Genomic DNA, 20,707 nt, shown 5'->3' with positions numbered 1-20,707 from the left:
TCCAAAGGTGCACCACAGCACAAGGACTGCTCCGGAGTAATCCTGGTGAAATCACAACATGGCATTGACTCTTCTAAGAGCAGTGCTCAAACTGCAGTGGTGCACCTGTGGGAACCCTGGAAGAGGTGATGTCCTCCACCCAGCTCCTCAATCACTGAGGGGTCTTCAGAGGAGGTGGGCAGTCGAGGTAGCCTAACAGACGGTCATCTCTCCCTGCTGTAGGTCATCAGATCAAAGTGTATGACTCCACATTATTCATAATTTCCCGACAATAATAAGCATAAGGATTGTTTCTATCACCACAACTATGGGCTTCAACCAGTTAGAGAGCATATTCAAGCTGAGGCATACAAAATGGAGGACAGTGAATCACAAGATGGAGTATATTTAAAAGTATGATTAGGTCATTTACACCTCCTCCCCACAAAGCCATTCCGTTCCTTACCTGACCAAAAGACGCCGTTATCAAATATAGTTAATTTATACTATTATTGATACTATTACATTATCCACCATACCCATAGACGCTACTTATACACATATACATACAAGTTTCAGGCGTCAGTCTTAGATTAAATTCTCTGAACATTTTGACCACATCATTGAGTTTGGCCAGTAGGTGTTTTGCACGTATTGCAAAATATGCATACTGATTTACAATCACGATGAAGGCTCATTTCCTACTACCGCATATAGTTTTATGCTGAACTGCAATCGCCAGCTGGCATGATTCACGCTGCGATCGCGCTTCGTTCCTGGCGGCCATATGATGCAATTGCAGCGAATGGAAAAAGCAGCCTGCACGATAGCAAACGGAGCGCACTTGTGCTTGCGATCGCACTTGCTAGTGTAAAAGGGCCTTAAGTGCAGTATATCATATCCTTTGTGATCATATAATTAGATGTGACCAATAGTTACTCGGCCGTATTGCAAAGCTTGCATAATTTCTCAAAATCATTGTAAAGGCATTCCATAACAGTTTCCAAACTTAAATATGTCTACATGAAGAAGTAATGATGCTAAGAAAATTAAGTTTTTTTTTCCCTCACAGGTACTCTTTAACACAGGGGTGCCCACAATTTTTCGGCTCGCGAACCACTTTAAAATTTGCCGAGTTTAGGAGATCTACCAACATTTAGGTAGCTAGGTATAGGTGCCTTCAGTATAGGTAGATAGGTATAGGTGCCTGAAGAATAGATAGCTAGGTATATCGGCCTTTCAATATAGGTAGCCAAGTATAGTATAGTTAGGAATAGGTACCTTTCATTAGATAGCTAGGTGTAGGGGCCTTCAGTATAGGTAGCCAGGTATAGTGTAGTTAGGTGTAGGTGCCTTCAGTATAGGTAGCCAGGTATTGTGTAGTTAGGTGTGGGTGGCTTCAGGATAGTTAGCCAGGTATAGTGTAGTTTGGTGTGGGTGGCTTCAGGATAGTTAGCCAGGTATAGTGTAGTTCGGTGTGGGTGGCTTCAGGATAGTTAGCCAGGTATAGTGTAGTTAGGTATGGGTGGCTTCAGGATAGTTAGACAGGTATAGTGTAGTTAGGTGTGGGTGGCTTCAGGATAGTTAGCCAGCTACAGTGTAGTTAGGCGTAGGTGCCACTTACCTCCCTCCAGTTCCAGCGGCGGTGTCTGGGGCTCCTCCTGGTCTCCCCTCTTTCGGCCGCGTTGGCTGGAGTGTAGAATGGGTGGCTGAATGGCCGGCGCAGGGGGCGGCGGGCAGCGTGCGTACATAGATACATCGTGCCCAGCGCTACCCCCAGCTATGACGTTGTGGCGTCCTCCACTCCCACTGTACCGCCTCTCCCCCGCTCTGCCTCTTCTGATTGGCCAGCGGCCGGCAGCAGAATCTGATAGCTGCCGGCCGCGATCTACCAAATAGGCGGTCGCGATCTACCGGTAGATTGCGATCGACCTATTGGGCACCCATGCTTTAACACATGTTTACATACAGTGTATGTTAAAATCCTCCATCTTTGAGAGAACCAATTTGTACTTTTATCACATGGCCGCTAATGTTAGTAGGTCTATAGAAGTGAACAAACACTATGGGCTCGATTCACAAAGCGGTGATAACCCAGTTAAAGACTTTAGGCGTGATAACCATTTTTATCATGCCTAAACTCAGTTTAGGCATGATAAGTTTAGGCATGATAAGTTTAGGCATGATAAGTTTAGATAAGTTTAGATTGCGCGCAAAGTCCCACACGCAAAGCAGCGCCATTACACTCTATGCAAAGTGCACCAGACTTTGCTGGTGCAAAACTTTTGATCAGCTGTGCACTGCGGTGCTAGCCCAGTTGGTACTTAAACTTATCACACCTAAAAACTTATCACACCTAAACTTATCACACCTAAACTTATCATGCCTAAACAGAGTTTAGGCGTGATAAAGGGCTTTTCACCACGGTGCTAACTGTTAGCACCGCTTTGTGAATCAGGCCCTATGCCTTTGATCCGCTAAAACCCGTTCGGTAAAAATTTCATGTGGCACAATTTACCTCACGGTAAAAAATATTCTTGTTGAGTATTCAGTAATACTTTAACACATGCAGTAACAGCTTGGTCAATCACTTGGTATTTTAACCTCTTGAGGACGGCAGTGTTAAAACCCCCTAAAGAACAGGCCATTTTTCACTGAATTGGCTACTGCAGCTTTAGAGACTCGCTGCAGGGCCGCACAGCTCAGTACACAAGTGATTCCCCCCCTCCTCTGTTGGTGGGGTCTGATCGCCCCCCAGATGGTTGTTTATTTTTTTTATCAATTTTTGTATTATTTATTTTTAAATACATTTCTTTATTTTTTTTCTCTCTCTCCCTCCCTCATCCTTCAGCGCTGTACTGAGTAAATAACTGCCGTCTAAGAGCCACCAAGCGGCGATCGCCGCTCGGAGACTGAAGGCGGAGACTGAGCCCCACCTGAATAAATTATGCCGTTATCAATATATTTATCTTGACTATTATTGATAGTATTATATTAATTACCACAATTACTATTATCTCCACATTTTAGTGCAACAAGAAGCTCACACACGTTTATTTGATTTCATTCAAACTAAACACATACATTTATCTATCTAAAACATTAACTCTGATGACTACAGCTTCCAAAGGTGCACCACAGCACAAGTACTGCTCCGGAGTAATCCTGGTGAAATCACAACATGGCATTGACTCTTCTAAGAGCGGTGCTCAAACTGCAGTGGTGCACCTGTGGGACCCCTGGAAGAGGTGATGTCCTCCACCCAGCTCCTCAATCACTGAGGGGTCTTCAGAGGAGGTGGGCAGTCGAGGTAGCCTAACAGACGGTCATCTCTCCCCGCTGTAGGTCATCAGATCAAAGTGTATGACTCCACATTATTCATAATTTCCCGACAATAATAAGCATAACGATTGTTTCTATCATCACAACTATGGGCTTCAACCAGTTAGAGAGCATATTCAAGCTGAGGCATACAAAATGGTGGACAGTGAATCACAAGATGGAGGATATTTAAAAGTATGATTAGGTCATTTACACCTCCTCCCCACAAAGCCATTCCGTTCCTCACCTGACCAAAAGACGCCTTTATCAAACATAGTTAATTTATACTATTATTGACACTATTACATTATCCACCATACCCATAGACGTTACTTATGCACATATACATACAAGTTTCAGGCGTCAGTCTTAGATTAAATTCTCTGATCATTTTGACCACATCATTGAGTTTGGCCAGTAGGTGTTTTGCACGTATTGCAAAATATGCATACTGATTTACAATCACGATGAAGGCTCATTTTCTACTACCGCATATAGTTTTATGCTGAACTGCAATCGCCAGCTGGCATGATTCTCGCTGCGATCGCGCTTCGTTCCTGGCGGCCATATGATGCAATTGCAGCGAATGGAAAAAGCAGCCTGCACGATAGCAAACGGAGTGCACTTGCGCTTGCGATCGCACTTGCTTAGTGTAAAAGGGCCTTAAGTGCAGTATATCATATCCTTTGTGATCATATAATTAGATGTGACCAATAGTTACTCGGCCGTATTGCAAAACTTGCATAATTTCTCAAAATCATTGTAAAGGCATTCCATAACAGTTTCCAAATTTAAATATGTCTACATGAAGAAGTAATGATGCTAAGAAAATCAAGGTTTTTTCCCTCACAGGTACTCTTTAACACAGGGGTGCCCACAATTTTTCGGCTCGCGAACTACTTTAAAATTTGCCGAGTCCAGGAGATCTCACAACATTTAGGTAGCTAGGTATAGGTGCCTTCAGTATAGGTAGATAGGTATAGGTGCCTGAAGTATAGATAGCTAGGTATATCGGCCTTTCAATATAGGTAGCCAAGTATAGTACAGTTAGGAATAGGTACCTTTCATTAGATAGCTAGGTGTAGGGGCCTTCAGTATAGGTAACCAGGTATAGTGTAGTTAGGTGTAGGTGCCTTCAGTATAGGTAGCCATGTATAGTGTAGTTAGGTGTGGGTGGCTTCAGTATACTTAGCCAGGTATAATGTAGTTAGGTGTGGGTACCTTCAGTATAGTTAGCCAGGTATAGTGTAGCTAGGTATGGATGGCTTCAGTATAGTTAGCCAGGTATAGTGTAGTTAGGTGTGGGTGTCTTCAGGATAGTTAGCCAGGTATTGTGTAGTTAGGTGTGGGTGGCTTCAGGATAGTTAGCCAGGTATAGTGTAGTTAGGCGTGGGTACCTTCAGTATAGTTAGCCAGGTATAGTGTAGTTAGGTGTGGGTGGCTTCAGTATAGTTAGCCAGGTATAGTGTAGTTAGGTGTGGGTGGCTTCCGGATAGTTAGCCAGGTATAGTATAGTTAGGTGTGGGTACCTTCAGTATAGTTAGCCAGGTATAGTGTAGTTAGGTGTGGGTACCTTCAGTATAGTTAGCCAGTTATAGTGTAGTTAGGTGTGGGTGGCTTCAGGATAGTTAGCCAGGTATAGTGTAGTTAGGTGTGGGTGGCTTCAGGATAGTTAGCCAGGTATAGTGTAGTTAGGTGTGGGTGGCTTCAGTATAGTTAGCCAGGTATAGTGTAGTTAGGTGTGGGTGGCTTCAGTATAGTTAGCCAGGTATAGTGTAGTTAGGTGTGGGTGGCTTCAGGATAGTTAGCCAGGTATAGTGTAGTTAGGTGTGGGTACCTTCAGTATAGTTAGCCAGGTATAGTGTAGTTAGGTGTGGGTGGCTTCAGGGTAGTTAGCCAGGTATAGTGTAGTTAGGTGTGGGTACCTTCAGTATAGTTAGCCAGGTATAGTGTAGTTAGGTGTGGGTGGCTTCAGTATAGTTAGCCAGGTGTAGTGTAGTTAGGTGTGGGTACCTTCAGTATAGTTAGCCAGGTATAGTGTAGTTAGGTGTGGGTGGCTTCAGTATAGTTAGCCAGGTATAGTGTAGTTAGGTGTGGGTGGCTTCAGGATAGTTAGCCAGGTATAGTGTAGTTAGGTGTGGGTGGCTTCAGTATAGTTAGCCAGGTATAGTGTAGTTAGGTGTGGGTGGCTTCAGGATAGTTAGCCAGGTATTGTGTAGTTCGGTGTGGGTGGCTTCAGGATAGTTAGCCAGGTATAGTGTAGTTCGGTGTGGGTGGCTTCAGGATAGTTAGCCAGGTATAGTGTAGTTAGGTATGGGTGGCTTCAGGATAGTTAGACAGGTATAGTGTAGTTAGGTATGGGTGGCTTCAGGATAGTTAGACAGGTATAGTGTAGTTAGGTATGGGTGGCTTCAGGATAGTTAGCCAGGTATAGTGTAGTTAGGTATGGGTGGCTTCAGGATAGTTAGACAGGTATAGTGTAGTTAGGTGTGGGTGGCTTCAGGATAGTTAGCCAGCTACAGTGTAGTTAGACGTAGGTGCCACTTACCTCCCTCCAGTTCCAGCGGCGGTGTCTGGGGCTCCTCCTGGTCTCCCCTCTTTCGGCCGCGTTGGCTGGAGTGTAGAATGGGTGGCTGAATGGCGGGCGCAGGGGGCGGCGGGCAGCGTGCGTAAGTAGATACATCGTGCCCAGTGCTACCCCCAGCTATGACGTTGTGGCATCCTCCACTCCCACTGTACCGCCTCCCCCCCCCCCGCTCTGCCTCTTCTAATTGGCCAGCGGCCGGCAGCAGAATCTGATAGCTGCCGTTCGGTTAACATTCCATGTGGCACAATTTACCAATCGGTAAAAAATATTCTTGTTGAGTATTCAGTAATAATTTAACACATGCAGTAACAGCTTGGTCAATCACTTGGTATTTTAACCTCTTGAGGACGGCAGTGTTAAAACCCCCTTAAGAACAGGCCATTTTTTCACTGAATTGGCCACTGCAGCTTTAGAGACTCGCTGCAGGGCCGCACAGCTCAGTACACAAGTGATCCCCCCCCTCCTCTGTTGGTGGGGTCTGATCGCCCCCCAGATGGTTGTTTATTTTTTATCAATGTTTGTATTATTTATTTTTAAATACATTTCTGTATTTTTTTTCTCCCTCTCCCTCCCTCCCCCTTCAGCGCTGTACTGAGTAAATAACCGCCGTCTAACAGCCCCCAAGCGGCGATCGCCGCTGGGAGACTGAAGGCGGAGACTGAGCCCCACCTGAATAAATTATGCAGTTATCAATATATTTATCTTGACTATTATTGATAGTAATATATTAATTACCACAATCACTATTATCTCCACACTTTAGTGCAACAAGAAGCTCACACACGTTTATTTGATTTCATTCAAACTAAACACATACATTTATCTATCTAAAACAATAACTCTGATGACTACAGCTTCCAAAGGTGCACCACAGCACAAGGACTGCTCCGGAGTAATCCTGGTGAAATCACAACATGGCATTGACTCTTCTAAGAGCGGTGCTCAAACTGCAGTGGTGCACCTGTGGGACCCCTGGAAGAGGTGATGTCCTCCACCCAGCTCCTCAATCACTGAGGGGTCTTCAGAGGAGGTGGGCAGTCGAGGTAGCCTAACAGACGGTCATCTCTCCCCGCTGTAGGTCATCAGATCAAAGTGTATGACTCCACATTATTCAAAATTTCCCGACAATAATAAGCATAAGGATTGTTTCTATCACCACAACTATGGGCTTCAACCAGTTAGAGAGCATATTCAAGCTGAGGCATACAAAATGGTGGACAGTGAATCACAAGATGGAGGATATTTAAAAGTATGATTAGGTCATTTACACCTCCTCCCCACAAAGCCATTCCATTCCTCACCTGACCAAAAGACGCCGTTATCAAATATAGTTAATTTATACTATTATTGACACTATTACATTATCCACCATACCCATAGACGTTACTTATGCACATATACATACAAGTTTCAGGCGTCAGTCTTAGATTAAATTCTCTGATCATTTTGACCACATCATTGAGTTTGGCCAGTAGGTGTTTTGCACGTATTGCAAAATATGCATACTGATTTACATTCACGATGAAGGCTCATTTTCTACTACCGCATAGAGTTTTATGCTGAACTGCAATCGCCAGCTGGCATGATTCTCGCTGCGATCGCGCTTCGTTCCTGGCGGCCATATGATGCAATTGCAGCGAATGGAAAAAGCAGCCTGCACGATAGCAAACGGAGCGCACTTGCGCTTGTGGTCGCACTTGCTAGTGTAAAAGGGCCTTAAGTGCAGTATATCATATCCTTTGTGATCATATAATTAGATGTGACCAATAGTTACTCGGCCGTATTGCAAAACTTGCATAATTTCTCAAAATCATTGTAAAGGCATTCCATAACAGTTTCCAAATTTAAATATGTCTACATAAAGAAGTAATGATGCTAAGAAAATTAAGGTTTTTTCCCTCACAGGTACTCTTTAACACAGGGGTGCCCACAATTTTTCGGCTCGCGAACTACTTTAAAATTTGCCGAGTCCAGGAGATCTACCAACATTTAGGTAGCTAGGTATAGGTGCCTTCAGTATAGGTAGATAGGTATAGGTGCCTGATGTATAGATAGCTAGGTATATCGGCCTTTCAATATAGGTAGCCAAGTATAGTATAGTTAGGAATAGGTACCTTTCATTAGATAGCTAGGTGTAGGGGCCTTCAGTATAGGTAACCAGGTATAGTGTAGTTAGGTGTAGGTGCCTTCAGTATAGGTAGCCATGTATATTGTAGTTAGGTGTGGGTGGCTTCAGTATACTTAGCCAGGTATAATGTAGTTAGGTGTGGGTACCTTCAGTATAGTTAGCCAGGTATAGTGTAGCTAGGTATGGATGGCTTCAGTATAGTTAGCCAGGTATAGTGTAGTTAGGTGTGGGTGTCTTCAGGATAGTTAGCCAGGTATAGTGTAGTTAGGTGTGGGTGGCTTCAGTATAGTTAGCCAGGTATAGTGTAGTTAGGTATGGATGGCTTCAGTATAGTTAGCCAGGTATTGTGTAGTTAGATGTGGGTGGCTTCAGGATAGTTAGCCAGGTATAGTGTAGTTAGGTGTGGGTACCTTCAGTATAGTTAGCCAGGTATAGTGTAGTTAGGTGTGGGTGGCTTCAGTATAGTTAGCCAGGTATAGTGTAGTTAGGTGTGGGTGGCTTCCGGATAGTTAGCCAGGTATAGTATAGTTAGGTGTAGGTACCTTCAGTATAGTTAGCCAGGTATAGTGTAGTTAGGTGTGGGTACCTTCAGTATAGTTAGCCAGTTATAGTGTAGTTAGGTGTGGGTGGCTTCAGGATAGTTAGCCAGGTATAGTGTAGTTAGGTGTGGGTGGCTTCAGGGTAGTTAGCCAGGTATAGTGTAGTTAGGTGTGGGTACCTTCAGTATAGTTAGCCAGGTATAGTGTAGTTAGGTGTGGGTGGCTTCATTATAGTTAGCCAGGTGTAGTGTAGTTAGGTGTGGGTACCTTCAGTATAGTTAGCCAGGTATAGTGTAGTTAGGTGTGGGTGGCTTCAGTATAGTTAGCCAGGTATAGTGTAGTTAGGTGTGGGTGGCTTCAGGATAGTTAGCCAGGTATAGTGTAGTTAGGTGTGGGTGGCTTCAGTATAGTTAGCCAGGTATAGTGTAGTTAGGTGTGGGTGGCTTCAGGATAGTTAGCCAGGTATTGTGTAGTTTGGTGTGGGTGGCTTCAGGATAGTTAGCCAGGTATAGTGTAGTTCGGTGTGGGTGGCTTCAGGATAGTTAGCCAGGTATAGTGTAGTTAGGTATGGGTGGCTTCAGGATAGTTAGACAGGTATAGTGTAGTTAGGTATGGGTGGCTTCAGGATAGTTAGACAGGTATAGTGTAGTTAGGTATGGGTGGCTTCAGGATAGTTAGCCAGGTATAGTGTAGTTAGGTATGGGTGGCTTCAGGATAGTTAGACAGGTATAGTGTAGTTAGGTGTGGGTGGCTTCAGGATAGTTAGCCAGCTACACTGTAGTTAGACGTAGGTGCCACTTACCTCCCTCCAGGTCCAGCGGCGGTGTCTGGGGCTCCTCCTGGTCTCCCCTCTTTCGGCCGCGTTGGCTGGAGTGTAGAATGGGTGGCTGAATGGCGGGCGCAGGGGGCGGCGGGCAGCGTGCGTAAGTAGATACATCGTGCCCAGTGCTACCCCCAGCTATGACATTGTGGCGTCCTCCACTCCCACTGTACCGCCTCCCCCCCCCCCCCCGCTCTGCCTCTTCTAATTGGCCAGCGGCCGGCAGCAGAATCTGATAGCTGCCGTTCGGTTAACATTCCATGTGGCACAATTTACCAATCGGTAAAAAATATTCTTGTTGAGTATTCAGTAATAATTTAACACATGCAGTAACAGCTTGGTCAATCACTTGGTATTTTAACCTCTTGAGGACGGCAGTGTTAAAACCCCCTTAAGAACAGGCCATTTTTTCACTGAATTGGCCACTGCAGCTTTAGAGACTCGCTGCAGGGCCGCACAGCTCAGTACACAAGTGATCCCCCCCATCCTCTGTTGGTGGGGTCTGATCGCCCCCCAGATGGTTGTTTATTTTTTATCAATGTTTGTATTATTTATTTTTAAATACATTTCTGTATTTTTTTCTCCCTCTCCCTCCCTCCCCCTTCAGCGCTGTACTGAGTAAATAACCGCCGTCTAACAGCCCCCAAGCGGCGATCGCCGCTGGGAGACTGAAGGCGGAGACTGAGCCCCACCTGAATAAATTATGCCGTTATCAATATATTTATCTTGACTATTATTGATAGTAATATATTAATTACCACAATCACTATTATCTCCACACTTTAGTGCAACAAGAAGCTCACACACGTTTATTTGATTTCATTCAAATTAAACACATACATTTATCTATCTAAAACAATAACTCTGATGACTACAGCTTCCAAAGGTGCACCACAGCACAAGGACTGCTCCGGAGTAATCCTGGTGAAATCACAACATGGCATTGACTCTTCTAAGAGCAGTGCTCAAACTGCAGTGGTGCACCTGTGGGACCCCTGGAAGAGGTGAATTCCTCCACCCAGCTCCTCAATCACTGAGGGGTCTTCAGAGGAGGTGGGCAGTCGAGGTAGCCTAACAGACGGTCATCTCTCCCCGCTGTAGGTCATCAGATCAAAGTGTATGACTCCACATTATTCATAATTTCCCGACAATAATAAGCATAAGGATTGTTTCTATCATCACAACTATGGGCTTCAACCAGTTAGGGAGCATATGCAAGCTGAGGCATACAAAATGGTAGACAGTGAATCACAAGATGGAGGATATTTAAAAGTATGATCAGGTCATTTACACCTCCTCCCCACAAAGCCATTCCATTCCTCACTTGACCAAAAGACGCCGTTATCAAACATAGTTAATTTATACTAATATTGATACTACACATTATTCACCATACCCATAGACGTTACTTATGCACATATACATACAAGTTCCAGGCGTCACTATTAGATTAAATTCTCTGATCATTTGGACCATATCATTGAGTTTGGCCAGTAGGTGTTTTGCACGTATTGCAAAACATGCATACTGATTTACAATCACGATGAAGGCTCATTTTCTACTACCGCAAATAGTTTTATGCTGAATTGCAATCGCCAGCTGGCGTGATTCTTGCTGCTGATTTATTTTTAAATACATTTCTGTATTGTTTTTCTCCCTCTCCCTCCCCCTGTCTGCCTATCAGTGAGATCGGCTGTGATAGGCTTAATAGCGCCCGAGCGGCGATCACCGCTGGAGACTGAAGGCGGAGCTGAGCTACCGAGCAGAGATGCGCACGCATCAGCGCGTGCGATCCCCTGCAAAATTAGCCCCAAGGTTGCTACGCCAATCGGCATGACGCGGTCGGCAAGCAGTTAAGAAATCATGTGGTATTTGATTCAGTTCATTAAAGCAGCAGGGACAGCCTTACTATACCAGGAAAAGAAAATATATAAGTAGGTAAATACTAGTTCTACTTACATAACATAAGTGTTGTACCGTTAGCAATTTTATTTCAATTTATTATCTACCTGTATCGTAAATAAAGAGAGAACTGTTTCAGGCAGTTTCCATCTTTACTTACTCTGAAGGCAACCCTAATGTCCTCCCTTACTCTTTTTTGCTCCTATAAACCGTGATATCTACCTTGCTTTGTCAACACATGTGAGCACAGCATAGATCTTATTTCAGCAGCTTTTGCAGAGGGGTGAGGTGTTTTTCCCTTCTCAGCTTCGTGTCACACTGAACTGCCCTCAGCGAATCAGTGAGGAGCAGGAATGTGGGAGGGCAGATAACAAGTATCCCTCTCCCTGGCAATGTACCAAATAGAGTCAGGCTGACTGTGGTAAGAGTTTCAGCAGAAACATTTATGATTATATTGGAATGCTTGTAGTATTGGAGCCCAGAGAGGTGAGTGACCGGCCTCAGGCACACTGCAGAGTGCTGTGCTGGCCGTTTGCGCTGCGTCTGTGTTTTTTTAAAAACACTCCTATTGAGTTGCATTAAAATTGTGGCAATATCAAGGCGGTCGCGATATTTTGAAAAGTTGCAGTCACGGCAATTTTGCTGTGATTTTTACTGTAATTTATATGCAAGTCAATGAGAGCATTTTTTTTTAATCGAAGCGGTGTGTCTAAGGCCTAAATGTGCATCATTGTAAGCAGTTAAAGAACAGTAGTACATTGAATTCCCATCCAGACGATGACAGTGTTTCTGGTTGGTACATTGGCAGTGTAGGCCCGGGTGCAGCAACAACCCATGGGACCCCTCTTGGATACAAACTTCCCCATGTGACTGGTAAAACATACACACACCTACACTCCTTTCCCACCTGGCCCCCTCTACCCACATAGAAGGATAGGGGAGCAGTGCAATATTACACTGCTCTAGTGCTATGTCAGGTCTCTTCTGTACTTCCTGGCAGTTGCACGCTCTGTGCTTCCATACCTCCAGCTCCCGATCACATGACTTACATTTAGAGCCAGAGGTATGCAGCATAGAGCATGTGCCTGTCAAGAAGATTAGCGGGGACCCACAGCCCGAGGGGCTCTAGCTACCTAAAACCAGGTGGCACCTCCTGCTACCTAATACCTCGGTGGCACATATGGCTAGCTACTACTATTTGGGGGCACCATTGGCTACCTAATACTATTTTGGGGAAACCTCTGGCTACTCATTACTATTTGGGGTACCTCTGACTACCTTATATTATTTGGGGGGACTTCTGGCTACCTAATACAGTATAATATATTGCTATCTGGGGAACTCACAGGACTTTTAGATACAAGATAGGTGCATATCTAGCTACCTAATACTGACATCTACTTACTTTGTGTCTTCAAAGGGAGCACATATGCCTGGCTATACTGGCAGCACCTATGCCTGGCTATACTGGCAGCACCTATGCCTGGCTATACTGGCAGCACCTATGCCTGGCTATACTGGGAGCACCTATGCCTGGCTGTACTGGGAGCACCTAAGCCTGGCTATACTGGCAGCACCTATGCCTGGCTATACTGGCAGCACCTATGCCTGGCTATACTGGGAGCACCTATGCCTGGCTATACTGGGAGCACCTATGCCTGGCTATACTGGGAGCACCTATGCCTGGCTATACTGGGAGCACCTATGCCTGGCTATACTGGGAGCACCTATGCCTGGCTATACTGGGAGCACCTATGCCTGGCTATACTGGCAGCACCTATGCCTGGCTATACTGGCAGCACCTATGCCTGGCTATACTGGGAGCACCTATGCCTGGCTATACTGGCAGCACCTATGCCTGGCTATACTGGGAGCACCTATGCCTGGCTATACTGGGAGCACCTATGCCTGGTTATACTGGGAGTACCTATGCCTGGCTTTAATGGGAGCACCTATGCCTGGATATACTGGGAGCACCTATGCCTGGCTATACTGGGAGTACTTATGCCTGGCTATACTGGGAGCACCTATGCCTGGCTATACTGGGAGCACCTATGCCTGGCTATACTGGGAGCACCTATGCCTGGCTATACTGGGAGCACCTATGCCTGGCTATACTGGGAGCACCTATGTCTGGCTATACTGGGAGTACCTATGCCTGGCTTTAATGGGAGCACCTATGCCTGGATATACTGGCAGCACCTATGCCTGGCTATTGTTTTACACTTGAAACAACGTGAAGTGAGGAAAAAAAAAACGTATGATATAATGAATTGTATGTGTAGTATGGATAATAAATAGAACATTAGTAGCAATAGCTACTAATAACAGTAGCTTATTTTTATTTTCAATTATATAGCTTTTTTTTTATAACATTGCATCATACTGTCACAGTTCCAGCTTTAAAATCACACTTTTTTTAAGCCATAAAAAAAAGCAGATATAATGACCTCTTGAATTTTCCTGCAGTAAAACCTTATCTCAAGCTGTCTCTCACTGTTTCTTGGCTGTTTAAGTGCTTCAGAAAACAGGACTGTATTCAGCCCAGTGCCTAGCACAGGCATGGGCAAACTTGGCCTTCCAGCTGTTAAGGAACTACAAGTCCCACAATGCATTGCAGGAGTCTGACAGCCACAGCCATGACTCATAAAGGGAAATGCATTGTGGGGCTTGTAGTTCCATAACAGCTGGAGGGCCGAGTTTGCCCATGCCTGGCCTAGCAGCTTGTAAGTTTCAAAATGGGATAAAGATGACAGCCTTGTCTGAGTCCCTGGACCAACTTTCCTGCGACTTCCATTCATTGTAAAGCAGCTCTCTCCCATTTTATGTGCAGCCCCCTCACCCATGTGCAGCAGCCTCTCTGTCATGTATGGTTCCTTTGAGCTGCAGCTACTCTTTCCAATATGTTGCTCCTCACTTGCAGCCCCTCTTTCATATGCAGCCTCTTTCAGCCCCCTTGGGCAGTAGCTGCCTGAAGCCCTGACCTGCGTTACCTTTCCAAGTATCTGGCCCTGTTGCTCCTGCTCCATGCAATATACACAGCCCTGTCACTTAAAGAAAACCTGTATCGAAAAAAAAGGGCTCCTGGGGGGTACTTACCTCGGAAGGGGGAAGCCTCTGGATCCGATTGAGGCTTCCCACGTCCTCCTCCTTCCCACGGTGGTCTTGCTGGGCCACTCTGCACGGCGGCCATGTAAATATTACCTTCCTGGCTCCAGCACAGGCGCAGTAGCCACTCTCTGCTCGGGATCAGGCGGAAATAGCCGATCCCATTCCGGTCCATTCTACTGCACAGGCGCAAGTCACCTGCTCCTGCACAGTAGAGCGGACCCGACTGGGATCAGCTATTTACGCCTGATCTGAGCCAAGAGCCGCTAGTGCGCCTGCTGGAGACGGAGAAGGTAAATATTGCAGGTGCGACCGCACAACAGCCTGACAAAGTGTCCACTGTGGCTTCAGAGGGGCCCAGCGAGACCACCATGGCGCAGAGGAGGATGGGAGGAGCCTCAATCAGATCCAGAGGCTTCTCTCTCCCGAGGTAAGTACCCCCAGGGGCCCTTTTTTCGATACAGAATCTCTTTAAAACTGTAATGACACAATACCATAGCTACTGATTTTCTGCACCTGGCTTGCTTCTTGTTAAAGTGCCCATACATGGTACCATTTTTTTGTCTTTTTTCAATTCGATAATTTTGTTCGATTATTCTGTTAGATCGAATATAAAGGTTTTTCCAACACAATCAAATTTTTATTGAATAAGATGGGATAATAGTTAGTTTTTCTTGCTCAAAAAAGAAAAAGATTATTTTTTGATTTTCATTCGTTTCGATCGTTTAGATCAAATAGATGGGAATGTTTGTTATTGTACTGTGTATGGGCACCACACACTGGCAGCTGCTGACCAGAGATAAATGTACAGGGTGCTACTAAGGCCCCTTGTATGCTTGTCCATTATCTTTGCATTGTGTTACCCTTTGTGCACACAGATAAATCCAGAAGGTCCGCACACTCATATGTAGACCAAGTCTGCTGTTTTATTCAAAAAACGTGACACAATTCCCTTCCATAACCAACGATTCGTTTCGGGCCCCCGAGGGGTCCCCTTTGTCAAGGTAAACACACAGAATGGGTTACTTGGTCTACATATGAGTGTGCGGACCTTCTGGATTTATCATTGACTGTTACTCAGGTCCAGAACCTCCACAGTGGTGTGCGGTTCCTCCTCGGATTCCTGACTTTGTGCACACAGGGTAACACAACAGCAATGAAAGTCTATGTGACCTAATACACTTACTGCGTCGCGTCGGAAGTTCCCGATCAGCCGCAAACTCGATGCAAAGTCAACAGCGCACTACCCTCAGACTTCTGCTGCAACCCAGCGGTGGCGAAATACATGGAAGTCAATGGACGACGCAGACGTTTTTGGTGATGTGCTAGAAAATAATGATGGGCACACAAAATACTGTCGCTTTGGGCAGATATTTTGACATTCTTCACTTAGGGGGGGGGGGGGGGCTCATATTTGTTGCCAGCTGTCTACACATTAAAGGACAACTGAAGGGAGAGGAATATGGAGGCTTCCATATTTCTTTCCTTATATGCATTACCAGCTGCCTGGCTATCCTACTGATCATCTGCCTCTAATACTTTTAGCCCTAGACCCTGAACTAGCATGCAGCAGTTCAGGTGTTTCTGACATTGTTGTCAGATCTGACTGGATTAGCTGCATGCTTGTTTCTGGTGTGATTCAGACACTATTGCAGCCAAATAGATCAGAAGGATAGCCAGGCAACTGGTATTGTTTAAGAGAAAATAAATATGGCAGCCTCCATATTATTCTCATTACAGTGCTCCTTTAATGGTTGTGTGTTGAGATATTTTAATGGGACAACAAATTTACACTGTTAACTTCACATTGTATCAAAGTTTCATAGCTTCAGTGTTGTCCCGTGAAGAGAAATAATAAAATATTTACAAAAATGTGAGGGGTGTACTCACTTCTGTGAGATACTGTACGTCATTACATGCACATAATGCAAAATTCAATATGTAGGATGGACTAGCTGTCATTTAAAAGATAGAGCAAGGGAGCATATTAATGATGTCCAGAATAGAAGAAACACTGAGGGCTCTTGCACACTGCAAGTGATTCCGATTCAGATTCCGCATTTTAATCAGTTTTTACATCCGATTCAGATTCCAATTAGCAGTTTGCTCCCTGCACACTGCAAATCGGAATCTGAATCGGATGTAAAAACTGATTAAAAAGCGGAATCTGAATCGGAATCGCTTGCAGTGTGCAAGAGGCCTAATGTGTCCTGCCATGTCTTAGATCTGCACAGAGGCAGTCTGAAGACTTTTACCTTACAAGCTACTGAGTAGGCTCCCATCATAGAAAGGGATAGATTAAACAGTTAAAGGATACCTTAGTGCTAACTTAAAGGACAACTGAAGTGAGAAGACTATGGAGGCTGCCATATTAATTACCTTTTAAACAATACCAGTTGCCTGGCAGCCCTGCTGATCTATTTGGCTGCAGTAGTGTCTGAATCACACCAGAAACAAGCATGTAGTTAATCTTGTCAGATCTGACAGATGTCAGGAACACCTGATCTGCCTATGCTTGTTCAGGGTCTATGGCTAAAAGTATTAGAGGCAGAGGAGCAGAAGGGCTGCCAGGCAACGAGTATTACTTAAAAGGAAATAAATAGGGCAGCCTACATATAACTCTTAGTCAATCTGCCCAAACATTGCTAGATGTATGGGCACCTTAAAGAGACACTGAAGCGAAAAAATATATATGATATAATGAATTGGTTGTGTACTATGAATAATTACTAGAAGATTAGCAGCAAAGAAAATATTCTCATATTTTTATTTTCAGGTATATAGTGTTTTTTCTAACATTGCATCACTCTATAATATGTCCAGATTACACAACACTCAGCATTCAAAATGAGTCTTTCAGAGCAGTCTGTCAAGTAATAAACTCTCCTCTGCTAGAGGAAAAGTAAACAGTTCAAACAGTTCAGATAATAAAAGTCAGATAACAGCCCTCTCCACGACTAAGTTGGTCGGAGAGCTTAATAGCTTTTTTGCATAGAGATAACAACTGGAGTTTCTCAACTCTTCCTGCACTGGAAACAATTAGACTGATGTATCTGATCTTAATGTTTTTTTTCTTAGCTGTACTACACATACAAATCATAATATCATCATTTTTTTTTCGCTTCAGTGTCTCTTTAAAGGATACTTTAGGGCTAACTTCAATTCAAAAAGGACCGCTAATGTGTGTATGGGGAGCGGGGCGGATCCTTACCGTACCTCCCATGCCTCGGCGCCTCTGTCTGTTCTCCGGTAATAATCCAATTCCTCCTCTTCCTCATCGGCGTGGTCGGTGACTTCCGACCGGGACATACGGTGCTGTGCATGCTCAGTATATGCACTAGGGTGTCTTGTGACCACTTGAACGCGCTTACATCATATGGCGTCAATGTGGAGTGTGGTCACAAAGCGCCCTGGCGGATATACTGCGCATGCACAGCGCAGGATGTCCGGGTCAGAGGTCAATGACCGCGCCAAACAGGAAGAGGAGAATTTGGATTATTACCGGAGAGCGGAGGGAGACACCAGAGTACGGGAGGTCCGGTAAGGATCCGCACAGCTCCCAATGCACACATTAAGCTTCCTTTTTGAATTGAAGTTAGCCATAAAGTATCCTTTAAGGTGCCCATACATCTAGCAATGTTTGGGCAGATTGACGAAGGGACAGATCCCTCTCTGATCGAATCAACTCGGAAAAAGATCTGTCGGCTGCCCATACACTGCAGGCCAATTCCCAATCAATTTCACCATGAAATCTCTGGGGAATTGGCCTTGTAACGCTGCCCTTCACCACCTGGCTGCTGTCCCCCCAAATGTAAATGTGCCCCCCAGTCCCTATGCATTGTAATCTCACCTGCTCCAGCTGCCACCACCGTCCTGCTGCTCCTGGTCTCGTCCGCTGCGTCCCCCGATCTCCAACACGTATGCTGGAAAACCTAAGGGATTGAAGAGTGAATGGCATATGTCAATTTTTTCATGAATGAGTTGTTAATATGATTGTATTCTATTGTTTATATACGATCAGCACCACAAAAAATACATTTAGGCCCCATTCACACTAAAGCGTTTTGCCTGCGATTTCGGCAAAACGCTCAAACGCTTTTTAAAAGCGCTAACGTAATGAAACCCTATGGGCCCGTTCTTACTTGGGCGATTTGCGCTAATCGCCGCAAATCACCCAAAAACGGGCAAAAACGCAAACGCGTCGCCTGCACCATTTTCAGGCGATTTCCCGGCGATTGCGTTTCAGTGCTATAGAAGCGCTAAACGCTATCGCATCAAAATCGCAGCAGTGTTTAGTGATTTTTCTGCGTGAAATCGCGGAAAAATAAGTCCTGCAAAACGCCGGTTGAAAACGCAAGTATGAATGGGGTCTTATGGACTACATAAAGGTGGTAAAATTGGTCAGTGATTGGCCAATGATAACGGAGGCCTGGAAACCACTAGCAGTAAGGTACTAAGCCATTTCCAAGCACTTGTGACTTGAAAAGCTCTCGCTAATGTAATGCTATAGCTGTGATCCCACTAAAGGGCTTTGATTTTATGAAAATGTCCCCATAGCATTACATTAACAAGAGCTTTTCAAGTCACAAGCGCTTAGAAAAGGCTGCTAGTGGGTTTGAGCCCTAAGGCTTTGTTCACATTGCATTCCGCTCGCGTGTCCATCCGCGGTGGGCTTTTTTGAGGCTTTTTTTTTCCAATTCCCGACGCTTGGGTGGGCGATTCGTTTTCGTGGTTAGCGGTATCCAACGCGTTTCTCCCAAGCGTTTTGGCATTTCACTCCCTGACGCAGGTCAGGAAGTGGACTCTTTGATCCGGAAAACAATAAATACAATGTGTTTATTCTTAAAAACGCAAACGCAATCGCTCCACAAAGCAGTTTTGTGAGCGCTTCATGTTTTTTCTATACCTTCCATTGAAGCGAAATTGCCTCAAAAATGGCTCAAGCACCGCTTTACAAAGTGGAACACAAACGAGCCGCTCATATGTGAACTACCATACAGAATCATTGATTAAGTGCTTTTAGGGCGATTTTGAAAAATAACAAAAACGCCTGCAGTGTGAACAAGCCCTAAAAGTGTGTACCAGACTTAAAGGATACCTGAGTCCTAAACAAATCCACAAACCGACGCCCTGCATGTTGTGTGGGGAGGTGTGCATAGGCTTACTGCACCTCCCGCTGCCCGACATCTGCCTCTGCTTCCCTATCACTCCCGCTGTTATTAGTCCTGGTCAGTGTGGTCAGCACCCTCTGACTTGGACATACTACGCTGCACATGTGCAGTTTGTCCACTTGGGGGCCTTGTGACCGCTATCGCTGGGGACCACAGGTGCTGTACAGACATGGTGTGTTGCGTTTTTTTTCCGCATATGCATTTTTCTAGCATTTTACGGGCATTTTTATGCGTTTGCGATTCGCATATGCGTTTTGTATGTGTTTTTCGATTGCGTTTTATGCAAGTCACTAGGAAGACAACAGGAAGCGCAAACACATCAGAAAATAATAAAAAGAAATGCATATAAAACACATGAAAAACGCATACCATTGCGTTACCATTGATGTTCATTATGTGCGTTTTTGATAATTATGCAACAAAACCAGCGTGTTTACAAACGCATGTTTGAAAACGCATATGAGTTTTTTATATACGTTTTTTGATGCGGCCCATTGACTTCCATTAGCGACAAAAACGCTGCGTTCTCTGCAACGCTAGCGCTTCTGCTATGTGTGTTCCTAGCCCGAGAGACAGAGGATCAAGCAGGGCAGCCATGCAACATTTAAAGCGGACCTGAACTCATAACGTCATCTCTGCTCTAAAAGATACGCAAAAGCATAATAACCTTTAAGCAAAAAACGTCTTTGTTATAGCTGATACAAATCTTATAATAAATATGCACTGTTTCTACTTCCTAATTCATGTAAGCAGACATATTGTTTACAGCCTGTGCTTTCAAATGAGCTTATCTGCCATCTCTGCCGTGGCAGTCATGACACAGGGAGAGATCAAATTACAACTTGTGATTAGACACAAATGAGGGGGAATTAAACTCTCTAAATACATACAGGGTACATTTCTCTATGTCTTCCTTCTGTTCTGTGCAAGAGTTCAGGTCCACTTATGGCAGCCTCCATACACCTCTTGTTACAGTTGTTCATTAAACAGATGTAGACAGAGGTATATTGGATCATTTACATGTGTACTAGAAAACACAATGCCCAGTACACACAATCCATTTTTCCATCAGATTGACAGTCAAACTGATTATTTCCGACAGCGCCAATCTGTTTTCCGGTCGATTTTGTATACAAGTGATTGGAAAATCGG

General features: G+C 44.7%; 1 protein-coding gene across 6 annotated transcripts in view; it reads right to left on the bottom strand.

The window, feature by feature from the left end:
- Nucleotides 1-20,707, bottom strand: part of LOC137547218 (uncharacterized) — a 742,288-nt gene that overhangs the window by 717,344 nt on the left and 4,237 nt on the right. For all 6 annotated transcript variants that reach the window (XR_011026524.1, XM_068270547.1, XM_068270550.1 and 3 more), the window contains exon 2: nt 18,235-18,316. Coding sequence is in view for 5 of the 6 variants with exons in the window: in XM_068270547.1 (XP_068126648.1) it covers nt 18,235-18,316 (82 nt within the window). In the remaining variant the exon portion in view is untranslated. The remainder of the gene's footprint in view (nt 1-18,234; nt 18,317-20,707) is intronic.

This window comes from Hyperolius riggenbachi, chromosome 2 (assembly GCF_040937935.1).
Source record: "Hyperolius riggenbachi isolate aHypRig1 chromosome 2, aHypRig1.pri, whole genome shotgun sequence".
NCBI lineage: Eukaryota > Metazoa > Chordata > Amphibia > Anura > Hyperoliidae > Hyperolius > Hyperolius riggenbachi.
Note: the sequence above shows the minus strand (reverse complement) of the source record. Positions and strands in the feature narration are given on the sequence as shown.